General features: G+C 41.3%; 1 protein-coding gene across 2 annotated transcripts in view; it reads right to left on the bottom strand.

Moving 5' to 3' along the window:
• CHD1 (chromodomain helicase DNA binding protein 1) overlaps positions 1-16627 on the bottom strand; it is a 66941-nt gene that overhangs the window by 44594 nt on the left and 5720 nt on the right. For both annotated transcript variants that reach the window (XM_056849246.1, XM_056849247.1), the window contains exons 2-3: positions 5007-5208; positions 3632-3739 (exon numbers count right to left, since the gene is read on the bottom strand). In XM_056849246.1, coding sequence (XP_056705224.1) covers positions 3632-3739; positions 5007-5208 — 310 coding nt within the window. The remainder of the gene's footprint in view (positions 1-3631; positions 3740-5006; positions 5209-16627) is intronic.

Genomic DNA, 16627 nt, shown 5'->3' with positions numbered 1-16627 from the left:
CAGGAAGGGGAGGTGGCAACTGTTTTGACATAGCAAATGATTCTGGAGGTCAGGGAGTTGGCTTAGAGGACAGGGACAGGCTTCAGATGGGTACTCAGGTGGGGGAGGACTGTGCATTTGAAGCTGTGCTGGTGCAGCTGAACAGTTTGAATTGCACATCCATCAAAACTTTTTTGTACATAATTACAGATATGGCCAGTTAATATCTGCTTGGAAGTCTGATTTCTCATTTGAATCTGATGTCCCCATACTGGACCAAGTAGTACATTAGAATCTCAAGAATTCTTGCATATAGACTTCCGGTAGTGAGCTGATCCGAGCGCCATGTCCCCCGAGATCTCTCGAGGGAACCAAGAGGCATTCTGAGCCGGGGCCCCCTTTAAAAGCCCCGATTCCGATCATAAATGGTGGATCGGAAAGCAGGCAACCCCCTGCTGCCGAAGAAGAGCGGTTTGACTCCCACCCCCCTCCCACAAGAGCAACTTGTTGCGGAGGAGGGTTGGATGAAGTCCCGCCGGCCGAGGAGGAATTCCATCGCCATGAACGTTTCATGGAAATAGGCTTCGATCTCCTCTATCTTTAACTGAACATTGAACAATCTAACAACAGAGAACCCCGACTTCCAACATCCGAGTAAGTTACATGAACTCCCTTTGTCTACTAATCTGATTTTGAACGACTGGAATTTCTCAAAATCGGCTAGAGACTCTATACCCCTTCGCCCAGGATTTTAAGTGACCTTCCGACTAAAAAGGTTACTGAAACTATAAACTGAACTAGCAGGCAAACAAAACAATCGGAAAGAACTGAGTGGCATAAATAGCTACCAATCAGTGGCTGCGGTGTAGAAGGGGGGAGGAGAAATCCTTCACTTTTGATTCTCCATTCCTTTACCTTAGGAGAGTCCTCCAGCCACATTTTCATTCAGGAAGTGGTCTTTCTAGGAAGACAGGAAATTATAGCGGGCTGTTGGGCTGGATGTGCCCCACTCAGTGTAGCAGCAAAATAAACCCTACCCTCTTTAATCATAGAGTGGGAGCGACGGAAAGTCCACTGCCTTACAACTCCTTGTACAGTTCCTGGAATAAGTTTTAAAGCCGAGCCAGAGCCTTTTAACAACTTAGTAGCTGTCTTGCACGGAGCTGCCTGCTTATATTAAACTTACTAGTCTGGAAAATACAAAAGCCACAGACAGTCATGGAAAGTAATCATCAAAAGATACAAGAAATGTTAGCCACGCAAACGGAATTATTTAAGAAGAAGTTTGAAGTTTTCTATACAACAGTCAGCTATACAAATGACTTTAATTATCACTCAAAAATTTGATGGCATAATAAACGAGATCAAGGAAATAAAAGATCAAATTACAGTAATGAAAAATGGCATGAACAAGATGGAACACACAGTTAAAAACATCACTGGAGAATTGAAAGAAGTTAAAATGGACATGAAATCTCAAGCACAACAAACTGAAGCAATACGACTTCAGGAAGAGCGAGCGAAGGACCAACTAGCTGTTTTGGATCTGAAACTGAGAGAATCCAACCTGCATATACGTAATCTGCCCGAAAGACTTGGGGACACCAGAGACACCATCATAAAATCACTGGCTGATATATTTCATTTAAATGAACGAGAATTAAACCAAGCAATAAATAAAATATACATAATCCCCTTGTCAACGCGAGTACAGAAAACAACAGCCGGAGAGATCTTGATCTCCTTCTTTGACATCAGGATGAAAAGCATCATTATGAAAATACATTTGGAGAACCATCTATGTGTAGATGATACATTGTTAATAATTCTCAAAGACATCCCTCGTCACTTGATTGCAAAGAGAAACATCTATAAAGACCTTAATGAGATATTAAGAAACAAGGGAATAAAATATAGCTGGTTGCTACCACAAGGACTTACCTTCACCTACAAACAGGTTAAACATGCTGTCAACTCCTAGGAAGATATTAAAAACTTTTTGACAATAAATACCGTATTTTTTGCTCCATAAGACGCACTTTTTTCCTCCTCAAAAGTGAGGGGAAATGTCCATACGTCTTATGGAGCGAATGCCGGCTGGGCGCATGCGCGTCGGGATGGCGCGAGCCAGCGTTCCCCACCCCGACGGCCAGCTGGGAGGCGGGCGGGGCCGCACAGAGCGAGCCAGCGCACGTGCCCAGCCGGCTCTGTGCGGCCCCGCCCACCTCCCAGCTGGCCGTCGGGGCGGGGAACGCCAGCTCGCGCCATCCGGACGTGCACACGCCCAGCAGGCGCTTTGCGCCCCGCCAGCTGGAAGGCGGGTGGGGCGCACAGAGCCGGCTGGGCACGTGCGTGTCGGGACGGCGCAAGCCAGCGTTCCCCGTCCCGACGGCCAGCTGGGAGGCAGGCGGGGCCGCACAGAGCTGTCTGGGCGCGTGCGCCAGCTCGCTCTTTGCGGCCCCGCCCGCCTCCCAGCTGGCCGTCGGGGTGGGGAACACAGGCTCGCGCCGTCCAGACGCACACGCGCCCAGCTGGCATTCGCTCCATAACACAAGTTTTTAGAGGAGGAAAAGCTTTTTTCTTGTTTTCCTCCTCTAAAAGCTAGGTGTGTCTTATGGAAAGGTGCGTCCTATGGAGCGAAAAATACGGTAATGAGTTGACAGACCCTAATACAGGAATACAAAAAGAAGCATCAATAGCCCAAGAAGCAATAGGTGAAGATTGTTATATACAAGAGACCACTTCAAGAAAGCATACAGATGGCAACAGAAACTCCAGACAGAAGAAAAAGTTCAAAAAGAAGGGCTAGGAAAGCCAGAAGAATACCAATTTGACTCTTAATATGGGAAAGGGGGGGAGTAGAGGAATAACAATATTAAACTAATTTTTTATTTTGGGGTAAATAAAATTTCTTAAGATCTAATCCATTATAATTTGACAGAGATGAGTGACTGGAGAAAATTATGTCAATGTGTTTTGTTCTGCCTCTTATTTTTTTAATAATTTCTTCTTTTTTCTCCTTATATTATTAATATTATATTAATATTACTTATCGAAATGTATTAAATAAGGGGAAAATATAACATTAAAATAATAACCTATTAGGATTAGAAAATATTAATACAAAGGAGATACCAGATTAATGTAGGGAGGGAAAAAGTCAGTGGGGAAGTCAATTATAATTAATTGTATTTAATATAAAAGACATACACCTAATAACTTTTTTAAAAAATTATTGATTCAAAGATTGATATATAGGATGTATTGTCAAATAATATATATATATGTGTGTGTGTGTGTGTGTGTGTATATATATATATACATACATACATATATATATACATATATATATATACATACATACATACATATATACATACACACACACACACACACACACACACACATATATATATATATATATATATATATATATATATATACATTATATATATATATATATATAATTCTTGCATATTGACATATGTGATGTATGTAACAATTGTCCCTGTCCCAAGACCCAAAATCGATTTAGGTTCACAGATCACTGATCACGTAAGAGAAACCTTTTAATCAAATTTTTTTTCTTTACAGTAATATGCTAGCCAATAAAGATCTGTATTTAAAAATGAATCTATGATTACTTATTCACCTCTTCAGAGCTGCTGTTTGAGGATGCTGCTTTTGACTGCTGCTGCTGCTGTTTCCTGAGCATTGCAGATCTTTGTACAGCCAGAATACTTGGGTTTGACTTCCAAAACTGGAGAGCAATTTAGACAAAAAATTATGTAGACACACAAAACACAGACAATTTTAATATACCTCTAACTTTGCTAAATTAACTAGCAATCTGTTACCACAATTTATAAGAAATGTTATCAAAACCACTGGTCAGATTTTACTCACAAGCCTGTTTAAAAAAATCACACACACCACAAAACAGAATCCTAGCAGCTACTTATTTTCCTTCACAGCAATGCACACAAAAAACTTTAAAGAGTAATCCATATCTGGCATCTTTCAGGGGGCTACTTAACCATGCTGTGGTATCACTTAACAGTGAGCACTGCGTTCTAGCACGCCTAAGCTAGATTTCAGAGCCTTAGTTTTTGTTACAGAAACATTTACTGTTTGGATCAGATCTTGAATGGTGATACATAGAGATGTAAAATCTCCAGAAGATATATTGGAAATGTCTACAGTACATATCGGAATTATCCTGATCTAACACTGTAGATTTTTTTTAAAAAAAAATTCATACTCCTTAGTTTGAGTAAAATCTTGAGTTGGAAAGATTCCACTCATTCCAAAAGGTGGAGAAAAAAATTACAGGAATGTTTTCCACCACTCTTCAAAATGTCCTATATTTTCCATTGGAAAAATTGAAAAACTTCTCAGATTTGTTTATAACTATACATTTTGAATGAGAAAAATGTTTTAAGAAGCAGCTTACTCATTCACAGGATCTGGACATGACTGTTTAATTTTGAAAGCTTCTTCCACAAGTTAAAAGGTACTTGTGAATGACTAAGTACAAGCAAACTGAATTCCCCCACTCCCTCTAAAATTATTTTAACATTTTTAAAAGTTAAAAGAAACACAGGAAATTTGTTTATCACAAGCTAATTTATGCAGGCATATTTATCTTGCGATAAAGAAGTTCTGTGTATTTACAAAACCCTTTCCAATCAGCTGTTTTCCTGGCATGCCCCTCTCAAACTCCCTAAAAAGTGACACAGTAAATTTAACTTGGTGTATGGTTTAGTAAGGCAAAGCACTAAGTATGGTCTCAAGTTAGCAATGTTCTTCTTTACTGAACATTTTGAATTAAACAGAAACAGACATATGCTATTGGATACCCCAAGCTGGGAACAGTCTTAACTTATGTACTTAGGGTGTTTCTTGGGATACACTCAGACTTTTCATTATCAAGTTCTAGAAAAGTGTTTTAGAATTTACAGTATTTGAGCAGATACCCACTTAAAATATCCATGTTATAAAGAATCAGTAATATACAGAAGTTTTACCTCAGCCCCATCAACCTTTGGCGGTTTAGCTTGGACCTTCTTTTCCTTAGAGGCATCAGACTCAGATTCTGATTGACTGCCGGACTCTGAACCAGAGTCCGAATCACTGCTTCCTGACTGGCTACTACTTCCATCGCTGCTGCTTCCAGAGCTTGAACCAGATCCAGAACCTGATGCTGAACCAGAATCATCATCTGACTGGCTGCAATTACAAGTTAAGAGCAAATGTTATCAAACAGGCTGTAAAAAGATGGCAACCAATCCAGATATCCATTCATCATTTATAAGTCACTCAATGTTAGCTTTTAAGAAACCGAATTTGCCTGCTCACTATTATGACTAGTTGATTTTCAATTTTTGTAATAATGCTGACACCTGCAAGTTGGGGATCTTCCTATAAATCACTCAAAATGCAAGTCACCATATTCAGGAGTCATGAATAAGCTTTTCGTATACGAGCAAAAATTACAAAGATGGAAGACGGTATAGCAATTGGGCACCATAGCAATTATGTGGGACCAAGGAATGTGATAGATCCTCACTGATGATGACAGCTATAAGGGGACACCCCCCCTTTGATTCAGAATTATGCTTGACACACTGTTGTTGCTTTTTTAATGGGAAACAGCCCAGTTAATTGGTTCTTGTAGGTTATCTGGGCTGTGTGACCGTGGTCTTGGTATTTTCTTTCTTGACGTTTCAGGAATGATTAATTTCTTCCTTGAGAAATATCCATCCAAACATTCAGTTTACCATGGAAAAGGAAATTGAGGGTAAACTCCCATTTCTTGATACCCTTGTCATCCGTAAAACAAACTTTCATTAGGTCACAAGGTCTACCGGAAACCAACTCACACAGATCGCTACTTACACAAAAACTCCAACCACCACCCCCGGTAGAAAAGAGGGATAATCAAAACATTAATGGACCATGCAAGACGGATCTGTGAACCACAGTTTCTCAAGGAAGAAATTAATCATCTAAATCACGCACTGCTAGCAAACGGCTATTCCAGAAATGAAATCAGAAGGGCCATTAAACCAAACAAAAATCAGAAAATTCAGGAAAAACAGTCTCCCACAGGAAAGGTATTCTTGCCATTTATTAAAGGAGTCACTGATAGAATGGAGAAACGTTTGAACAATCATAACCTACAAACAGTGTTTAAACCCACCAAGAAAATACAACAGATGCTATGATCAGCAAAAGACAAAAGAGACCCCCTCATCTCTGCAGGAGTATATTGTATACCCTGCAGTTGTGGACAAGTTTACATCGGGACCACAAAATGCAGCATACAAACAAGGATAAAAGAACATGAAAGATACTGCAGACTTGGCCAACCTGAGAAATCAGCAGTGGCTGAACATGGACTGACACAAACAGGACACAGGGTCTTATTCCAAGACACTGAAAGACTGGACAATTCTACCAACTATTTTGTCAGATTGCACAGAGAAGCCATTGAAATTCATAAACATCAGCACAACTTTAACAGAAAAGAAGAAAGTTTAAGAATGAATAAGTTTTGGCTTCCTGTCCTGAAAACCTCCAGACTAACAAAGACTACAGTCCACAATAGCCATGCGGATTAGCTTTGGATTTCACACATTGACAGATCACTTCAGGATACAATGGTTCCATATTAACATACCACACCCTCATTAGCACATTATCTTGATACTTACAGGACAATGATTAGCACATTACCTTTGATACTTTTTGCAGGACAATGATTCAGCTCAAACCCAACCCCTTTCTGACTATATATTACTCTTCCTACACACTTGACACTGAGAGACACTGTCCTTCAGTGTTACTCCTCTGAAGATGCCTGCCACAGCTGCTGGCGAAACGTCAGGAAAGAAAATACCAAGATCACGGTCACACAGCCCGGATAACCTACAAGAACCAATGAACTCTAACCGTGGAAGCCTTCGACAATATTTTGAAAGCCCAGTTAATTTTAAGCTTTTTTCCAAAGTGTGGACTCAATCATTCTTCCAAAACAGGCAAAACTGGTCTAGCTCAGTTCACTGCAGTTCCAATCAAGAGGCCACAGAGCAATGAAAGTGAGTGGGTGAGTTTTCAGCATTCCCTACATTTTGCCCACTGTAAGTGGTTGCACTTTTTCACATTGTGCTGGAAATGTACACACCTCCACTGGGTCTTCCTTCATGCTAGATACTGAGCGACCTGCCCTCTACCTACAGAGGGCAGGTTCACCTCTCTTCTACCAAAGCTAAAATTTAAAGCAGGGTTTTATAATTCCTCTTACCAGCTCTCCAAGGGCAAGAATCCCTTCCTCAAGTTCATACTGAATAGCACACAGTGTGGGGAAGTAGACAGATCTGTCTCCCTTTGCACTGGCTTTGAGGAAGACAGTAGAAAGAGTTTTGCTCTTTTAGTCTTCAGCCAAAGCTAGAGTCTAGGACAGGGGTCGTCAAACTCATTAGTCAAAAGAGCCAAATATCAACAGTACAACGATTGAGATTTCTTTTGAGAGCCAAATTTCTTAAACTTAAACTATATAGGTAGGTACACTGTTTATTAACTTAATAAACTTTAATTAAAGTTTTAAGTCTTAATTAAACTATGGGTACACTGAATAAAACTTGATATCATACTTAATAGTGATCTTATTTATTGATAAAAATTTAATTGTAAGTCCCTGCCATTTCCCCCTCCCCATCCGGAGTACTCGTCTACCGCCATAAAAGCCTATTGGTAGACCTGGCCTCCGGCGGAGTCCCATTTGGAGGCCAGGTCTACCCATTGGCTTTCTTGGCAGTAGACCTGGCCTCCAGAGGCCCATAGAAGCCAATTGGTAGACCTGGCCTCTGAAGGGGGACTTTTCCCCTCCTCGGAGTCCAGGTCTACCGCCAAGAAAGCCAGTGGATAGACATGGCCTCCCAATGGGACTCAGCCGGAGGCCAGGTCTACCAAAGGAAGCCCGCCCCGCCCAACAGCTGATAGGCGGGGTGGGGGCCAGGAACCACCGAGCCGCCCGCCCAGCAATCGCGCGGCTAGAGGGGAGGGGAGGCTTTAGCCTCCCAACCATTGAGGGCAAGGGAAAGGGAGACCCACTCTCTCTCTCTCTCTCTCTCAGGCGCGCCGGCTCCGCAGCCTGGCTGCCGGCGCCAGCGGGCACAAGAGCAGGGGCTCCGAACCAAGTTCGGAGAGCCGAACTCAACGGGCCAAAGAGCCGCATGCGGCTCTGGAGCCGCAGTTTTGAGACCCCTGGTCTAGGAGGAGTATATCTAACACCTTCTTCCTGATCTTCTGGCCTATGCTGAAGACTTAGATAAGGAAATAAACAGTGTGGGCCCTTCTTGCAACGAGATAATTGCAGTTTCTTGCCTTCTCTAAAGCCCCATGTGAAACAAATGGGAAGGGGGAGCAGTGACACAAATAACAACTGACTAATAAACCCAGGCAGAAAGTGTGGCTCCCCAACTTAAGCCAACAGTTTCTGAAGAAACTGCAAGAACATAAAAGTATCTACCTACCTTATTCTATTACGACAAATATCAACAGGGATTTTGTGTTTTAGATAAAGTATTGCACAATATTAAAAAGCAGTGCTATTAGTTTCTATACTAGACATTTCATCTTAAAAATAAAGATTCAGATCTTTATTTTTCTGAACATTTCTCTAAGTTAAGAGATAATCTAAGTATCAGTGTTATAAAAAATGTAATTCCCTTAATTAACCAAACTGATTAAGTTGTTGTGCCTAAAGAAAAACAGAGTTGAAACATACGAACTTTAAAAAATTTTAAATTAAAACTATTGAGACTGTTAAATCAGTAAGTTTTCTGGCCCACTCAATTCATAACAGGTATATAATACAAGAAAAAAACATTCTCACCACATGTTGTAATAAGAACGCAAACGGATATTTTTAAAAGGATGTTTTCCACAGTAACAGGGTGTGGTTGCAACATAAGCAGTTTCTGCAAGACCATGTGAAAGGAAAGCTGAGTTCATGACTCCAAGACAGTCCTGTTCATGTTTTTCTGAATTAACTGAAAATGATTTACAAGTTCTCAAATAGCAAATCTTATATACTAGCAACAAAGTCGGCCAAAGTTCTTAAATCTAGTGACTGGAGCTGTGAAAGGGCAAGTCAGATCTTTCTATGAACCTGAAAAGGGTCCCTGGTTTGCAGAAAATCTGGAAACAACCTCTGGGTGACTTGATACCACCCAACTTCCATGACTCACCTAGGGCTGGCTGCTTGCTACTGTTCAACAGCAGCCAACCTACCTCGCAGGGTTGTCGTACAGATAAAATGGAGGAGAGGCAAATAATGTCATCTGCTTTGGTTCTCACTGTGGAGAAAGGCAGGGTATAAAGGAAGTAAATAAAATATAATAATAGCTGAAAATGATAGATAAAAGTTATGCTGGTGAATGGCTGAGAAGAGAATGAGGCAAGGAAAGGGAAGAGGGTATGGGGCTTTCAGGAAAGCTATAGGGGCTTTCAGGAAAAGGGAAAAGGAAATAGTAGGGGAGGGGGAAATGAAATGCCTCCTGCAAGACCTTGCGCGTTTCCACTTGTTGTATTCTATTTTCTAGAATAAGTCCAAAATAGCTTTATTTCAGATTTATGAGCACGTAATAAATTTAAAACCGCCAAGTTTTAGTTGATTAAGCAGCTAAATTGCATAGAAAGGGATTCCTCCACTAAGATTTTGAGTGCCATCATCTAAAAAAAGTATGTTTGTCTATAGTATTACTTTTAGTCATCAGACAATTAAAAATGACCAATCAAGTAAAACTAGGGTCACCAGATACCTTCTGGCAGGGGATGGGGTGGTAGGGTTGAAAGATCTGGTTTGGGAAACTCCTGGGGATTGGGGCCTAGGGAAGGCAGGTACCTCAGTAGGGTATGATGCCATAGAGTCCACCCTCCAAAGCAACCATTTTCTGCAGAGGAACTAATCTCTGCACTCTGCAGATGAGCTGTAATTCCAGGGGAACCCCAGGTCCTACCTGGAGTCTGGCATCCCTAAGTAAAACTCAAATTAGTTCAAATTTCTCTAAGCAAGGGATGGCTTTACTTGAGATTATTAAGCATTCTTCCAGGGGTCTGTCCTTCTATTATGCTCCTTTTAACAAGTCTGCAAAAATCCAAGGCTACTAAAAATGAGTTCCCCATTACTTTACAATGAATACAACAAAAACAGAACCAATAATCCACATAGCTAGTTAAGTTCTATTTACAAGCAAACCAAATAAATCAAGACAGCCCAAATCTAGCGCACTTACTGTACTAGATTTGTGAATAAACAGACACAGATGGGGCTTACTCCCTGCAAGTGTGTTACTATGATACAGTTCTTTGGAGAAGTAGCATATACATTTTCTAATTAATATGGACTGGTATAGGAAAACAAGTGAACAATATTACAGTTAAGCTCAGCATACAATAGGAAACAGCCCACATACCCACACAAAATACTACAACAAATATTACATATTTTTCTAGATCAGCGGTTCTAAACCTGTGGGTCGCGACCCCTTTGGGGTCAAACGACCCTTTCACAGGGGTCGCCTAAGACCATCGGAAAACTCCCTCAGACCCCGCGCAGGGCTCTTTCCCTTCCCACCCCCCCTTCTCAGGCTCCCCAGACGAGGAAAGGGAGGAAGCCCCCTCAGTCAGCAACTTGCTCTCTCACCCTTTCCCCCTCCCGCCCCACCAGGCCCGAAACCCACTTCGCCATTGGCCACGCCGCGTCACGTGAGGCCAACGTTCCTTCCCCCCCTTCCCTCCCTCATCCCCTCCTGCGCAGTTGGCGGGAGCTGCGGTGGCTTCTTCCTCACGCAGCGTGGGGGACCGGAGGCTGCTCTGCGCTGGGGATGCCGGGGACGAGTTTCGCCCTCTGAGGTGGCTCAGATGGGCAAATTGGAGCCCGGCGTTTCCTCCCCCTCCCCAGGGTCTCTTGTCTGAGGGGGAGCCGTTGTGGGCTCCGTGAGAGAGGCTTAGGTCGGGCTCAGCTTTTGTGCTTGGTTTCTGCCTTCTCTTCCCTGCAGCGGTTTCTGCATTGAAAACTGTCTTTGGAGGTGGGGGGCGATGGCAGCATTCACAAAAGGGGACGTTGCAACCCCTCAGGACATTCTGTTCAAAGTCTCGGTACTTCAGGAAGAGCAAAACATGGCTCAGTGGTAGAGCACCTGCTTGGCATGCAGAGGGCCCCAGGTTCAATCCCCGGCATCTTCAGTTAAAGCAGTGGTTCCCAAACCTTTTGCATCATGGAGTACTTTTCAGGAGAGAAATTAGTCATTAATTTTCACCTAGCAATGACAGTAGCATTTTTCTTTCCAGTCTCTTCACGGAGTACTAGGAGATGTTTTGCGGAGCACCAAGTGCTCCATGGAGCACAGTTAGGAAACAACTGAGGTAAAGGATCAGAATTTTGGTGATGTGAAAGGCCTTGACCTAAGACCCTGGAGAGCAGCTTCCAGTCTGAGTGGACAATACTGAGGATCTGATTCAGTAGAAGGCAACTTTGTGCGTTTGCAAAACTTCCAAGTAGATTGGGATGGGTCTTATAGTCTGTCTGTAGCAGTAGAAAAGAGCAAGAATCTAGCACCTTAAAGACTAACAATATTTCTGGCAGGGTATATGGGCTTTCGTGAGTCACAGCTCACCTTCTTCATGGCTCACTTCTTCCAAGGGCAGGGAGATTTTGATTGTGAATGAATTTGGGTTGGGTGCTTCTTTCCTACTGGTGTATTTTGTTTCTATTTACTGTATTGGCTTCTCCAATGATCCCAGGCGGAGCATATGGTTCCCCTGAATTGCTGAATGTTCATGAACACAATTAGCTGCCTTACGCAAACCTAACATAACATCTAAAATGTCTCCCTATGTGATGAAAATACATCCTGCATATCAGATATTTACATTACGATTCATAACAATAGAAAATTACAGGTATGAAGTAGCAACAAAAATAATTTTATGGTTGGGGGTCACCACAACATGAGGAACTGTATTAAAGGGTCGCGGCATTAAGAAGGTTGAGAACCACTGTTCTAGATGTTTAGTTATTCTCATGTGCAATTTTTATCAGCAGGTACAACAATATAGATTAAGTGGATTGTTGCTTGCCATGTTAAAGTCTGTTAACTTAAAAAAAAATACCCACTTGCTAGAAGAGAAACAGAATGAACAGAATTAATTAATGGAGGAGAGGAGAATGATGTGAGCCACTTTGAGTTCCCACTGGGGAGAAAGGCAGGGTATAAATCAAGTGAATAAATACATAAATTTTAACTTTGAAGGTCTTATCATGTTTGGATTTAACCAATTACTCAGTCATTACCAGTTTAAAATCTTAATGCTATTTACGTTGTCTCATATATCTAAATCTGAACTTGGAGCCAGACAACAGAACAACTACTACTACTACAAAAAAAAAATCACACAATGGGGCCAGATAGATAAAACTGAGATGTTTCTACGAACCTGTGGGAATCCCTAGCTTTGTAGAAAAAGCCCAAATATATTTATTTTTAAAATTGGGTGTTTAAAACTTCCCACAAACTGAAAAGCTTCCAAAAACCTTTAAAAAAATGCTGAGTGATATTTCATGCCCAGCAACCCCATACAACTGGGCATAAAGGAAGCCAAAGGAAGGGAGGAGAAACAGCCAGACAGGTTGGGGGAAGGATGATGAGCAGGGGGCAGCAGGCAAGGTAGAATGGGAAGGTAGAGAGGGGCAAGATGAGAAGATGCCATTTTTTTATTGTTGTATCAGCCAATAAGAAATCTCTAATTGAAATTCACTGCTATCTGCTAACTATAAATTTATTTCACATTCCCACCCACTGCACTTCATTATGAGCTTCCAGTTCCCTGTTCACCCAAAGATAATTTAATAGTTGCTGCAGTCTTTGCTATCTCCTTTTTTCAAAATTGGAAGGTAAATTGACCATTTCCAGTCTGTGGGCCATTGTTTTGTTTTCCATAGTTGTTGGCATATTCTTGTTAGATTTTGATGGACAGTTTCTGTGGCTTAGAATAGCTCTATTGATATCCCTTCTACTCCTAGTGATTGGTTTCTCCCAATTGCTCTCAGTGCCGCTTTCACTCCACTTTCTAAAATTGCAGGTTCTTTTTCAAAAGATTCTTTTTGGAAGGAATCTGTTACCCTTTCATCTCTTTTGTATAGTTTTTCAGTGTATAGTTCCCACCTTTTCTTTATTTTGTCCTGTTCAGTTAATGTATTTATGTGTTGATTTTTCAGCATGCTTAACCGTGCTTTAAATTTCACTTTGATTTCTTGGATCTTGTGGAATAGATCTCTTGTTCTTCCTTTTGTTGCTGTTGTTGTTCTCTTGTATTTCTTTATACACAGGTTTAATTATAATAGTGATCTTTATCTCTACGTGCGAGTTATTGGAAAGCTGCATTTAGACTTTTGAATCTATTTCTGTCACCTTTTACTGTTGCTTCTTTATTTTTAGCAATTTTAGGAGTTTCCTCAGTCATCCATTGGGACCTTTCATTTATTTTGGCTACAATAATCTTTGGGTATTCTTCCTTGATAATATCTCTGCTTTCAACCCATAGTTCTGGTTCACATTCACCTGAATTTAGTAATGCAAATCTGTTCGTTACAAGGTCTTTAAACTCTTTAGGAATGTTGCTTAGATTGTATTTTGGTACTATGAATGTTCTGGTGATTTTCTTCAGCTTTATTCTAATTTTCAATATCAACAATTCATTGTCTGTACCACAACTGGCTCCTGGTCTTGTTTTGGCAGAAAGAATAGAGCTTCTCCATCTTCCGCTTCCAATGACGTAATCTGTTTGATTTCTCTATTGACCATCTGGTGATGTCCATGTATACAATTGGTAGCCTGAAACATGTTTGTAATGAGCAAATTGTCATCTTCACAGAATTCTATGTCACTCTCCAGCTTCATTTTGTGCTCCTAGCCCAAATCTTCCGTTTCCATGTGTGTTCCAGTCATCTATGATTATCAACACACCTTGTTTAGGTGTATGATCGTTTATTCAATGCTCATAGACCTATCAGTCGGTATATGATCAATTTCCTCCTCTCCTTTCAATTTTTTCTTCGTCTGTATCTGTAGTTGGGGCATAAACTTGAATGATGGTTATATTGATAGGATTTCCATGAAGTCTGATTATTATTCGGTCAGACTTTGCATTATATCCCGACTGCCTGTGCTACATCTTACCTCACTATTACAGCAACTCCATTTCTTCTGTGTTTGTCATTCCCTGAGTAAAGCATTTTGTAATTTTCGGACTGAAAATGTCCTAATCCAGTCCACTTTAGTTCACTCACTTCCAAGATTGAAATGTTTAAACGTTGCATTTCTCTGGTTCTTGTAGGTTATCCGGGCTGTGTAACCGTGGTCTTGATATTTTCTTTCTTGTCGTTTCGCCAGCAGCTGTGGCAGGCACCTTCAGTTACTCCTGAAGGACAGGAGTAACACTGAAGTTACTCCTCTGAAGATGCCTGCCACAGCTGCTGGCGAAACGTCAGGAAAGAAAATACCAAAACCACGGTTACACAGCCCGGATAACCTACAAGAACCAATGAACTCTGACCGTGAAAGCCTTCGACAATATTTTGCTGCATTTCTCGTTTCATACTTCTCATGTTCCTATTATTTGCATTGAACAGCTTTGGACTTTACCTTTCCATCCATTCACGTCAACAACATGAACATCCTTTCAGCTTTAGCCCAGTTGTGTCATTAATAATAGTGCTACTTGTAGTTGTTCTCTGCTCTTCCCCAGTAGCTGATGGGAATGCCATCTGACCTAGGGATTCCATCTTCCAGCACTATATCATATTCATTTTGGATTTTCTCATCATAGGGCTTTCAAGGTAAGAGTGTATCAGAAGTGGTTTATAACTGAATTTTTCTGTGCAGAACTAGCTAGGGTTAGCTGAGGTGGCACTGCCGTTGCCTATGGAAGATCCTCCACCACTGTCATTTTTTTCCATTACTGATGCAGGCCCAGTAGCTACCCTTCGGCGATTCCTCTGCCACCATTACAATTGGAACTGTCCCTTCTCTTCTGATGTGGCTGTTGATCCCTGAAGGGGGTAGATGCGTCTGGTGTCTCAGCTCTGACCATTCCGCCTTGAGTAAGTCTGCTAGGAGTTTAGCCTCTTGACAGAGTTTAGGCCCCTTACAGTATTGCTCTCAGCTTCGCTGACACACACAAACCCCCTCCCCACATTGAAGTGTGCATCCAAGATGCTGGTAAGTCTACCATATATAAACTGACCTCCATTAGTCAGCAAATCCCAGAGTCTGCTGCTTGCCTCCTTTCTCATCTCCGAGCAGAATCCCCAGATGTTATCTTAAGATCCCTTGCATTTCCAGGCTGCTGACGAAACAAAGGTTCACTGCGCACACAGCCCAGTTACTATCTGCTGGCTACAATAAATGGAGTGGGAAGGTTTTCAGTTGCTCTGTGCTTCCTTCTCTGTATGTGATAAACGGAATAAACTGGGATTTCTGCATTCATTTACCACAGCAGACAGGTTTCAGAGGGTAGTTGTGTTGGTCTGCAGTAGAACAGCTAGATACGAGTTCAGTAGCACCCTTAGAGACTAACATTTTTAAAGCATGAGCTTTTGAGAGTCAAACAAAGGAAGCTTTACTAGATACGAATCCAGTAGCGCCTTAAAGACTAACAAGATTTTTGGGGTATAAGATTTTGAGAGGCAAAGCTCACTTCGGCAGAGACGTCAGGGAGCTTTGACTCTCGAAAGCTCATGCCCTGAAAAACTTGTTGGCCTCTAAGGTGCTACTGGACTCATACACAGCAAACGTTAGTATAGATTGATCAAGCTATATTCAAACAATGGCTTAGAAAATTAGTCTAGCATCCTTGCAATCAAAGAGCACACTAACCTGGAGTTTAATCGTGTGTGTGTGTTAAGTGCCCAAGTCGCTTTCGACTCATGGCGACCCTACGAATGAAAGTCCTCCAAAATTTAAATGTACCAAGGTTTAAATACTATTTTATTGTGATGACTGAACGTAGCCATAGTGAAAGTCACATTTGGCTGCTATTCTTTAGTTATTGGGACAAAGTTAGCAGGCTTACTTTAAATAGTATTGACTATTTGGTCTAGAAACTCTTAAAATATGGACATAATCTGCCATAGCCAGAATATGATTAAAGCTCTCACTGGATTAGTGTACAGCTTCCTCAGCTTTTATAGAACAAAAAGAGGATGCTTGGTGCCCCCAATATTGGAAATTTATAGAACAAAAATTCTCTCTCAGTTGTTGTATGGATCTCCAATCAGGGTTTTTGGAAATTTACAGCCACTAGAAGGTATTCAAAATAAATTTGCCCACATGTTATTAGCAGTTCCTAATTCAATAGTATCAGTTATAGTTAGATCCAAATTGTCTTTGCTCCCAATATTGACTCTAGTCCATAAAGTTGCTATTAATTTTTGGATGAAAATTTTCTGTCCATTTCTGGGTTTAATACCTTGGCTTATGATGAGATGAAAACTAACTCATGGAGAAGTCATATACTGAATGTAGTGGCCAAACGTGGATTCTCAGAGGAATTGGTTTCTCTGCCGCTAAACATTCAATAA

This window comes from Euleptes europaea, chromosome 4 (assembly GCF_029931775.1).
Source record: "Euleptes europaea isolate rEulEur1 chromosome 4, rEulEur1.hap1, whole genome shotgun sequence".
Taxonomy (NCBI): Eukaryota; Metazoa; Chordata; class Lepidosauria; order Squamata; family Sphaerodactylidae; genus Euleptes; species Euleptes europaea.
Note: the sequence above shows the minus strand (reverse complement) of the source record. Positions and strands in the feature narration are given on the sequence as shown.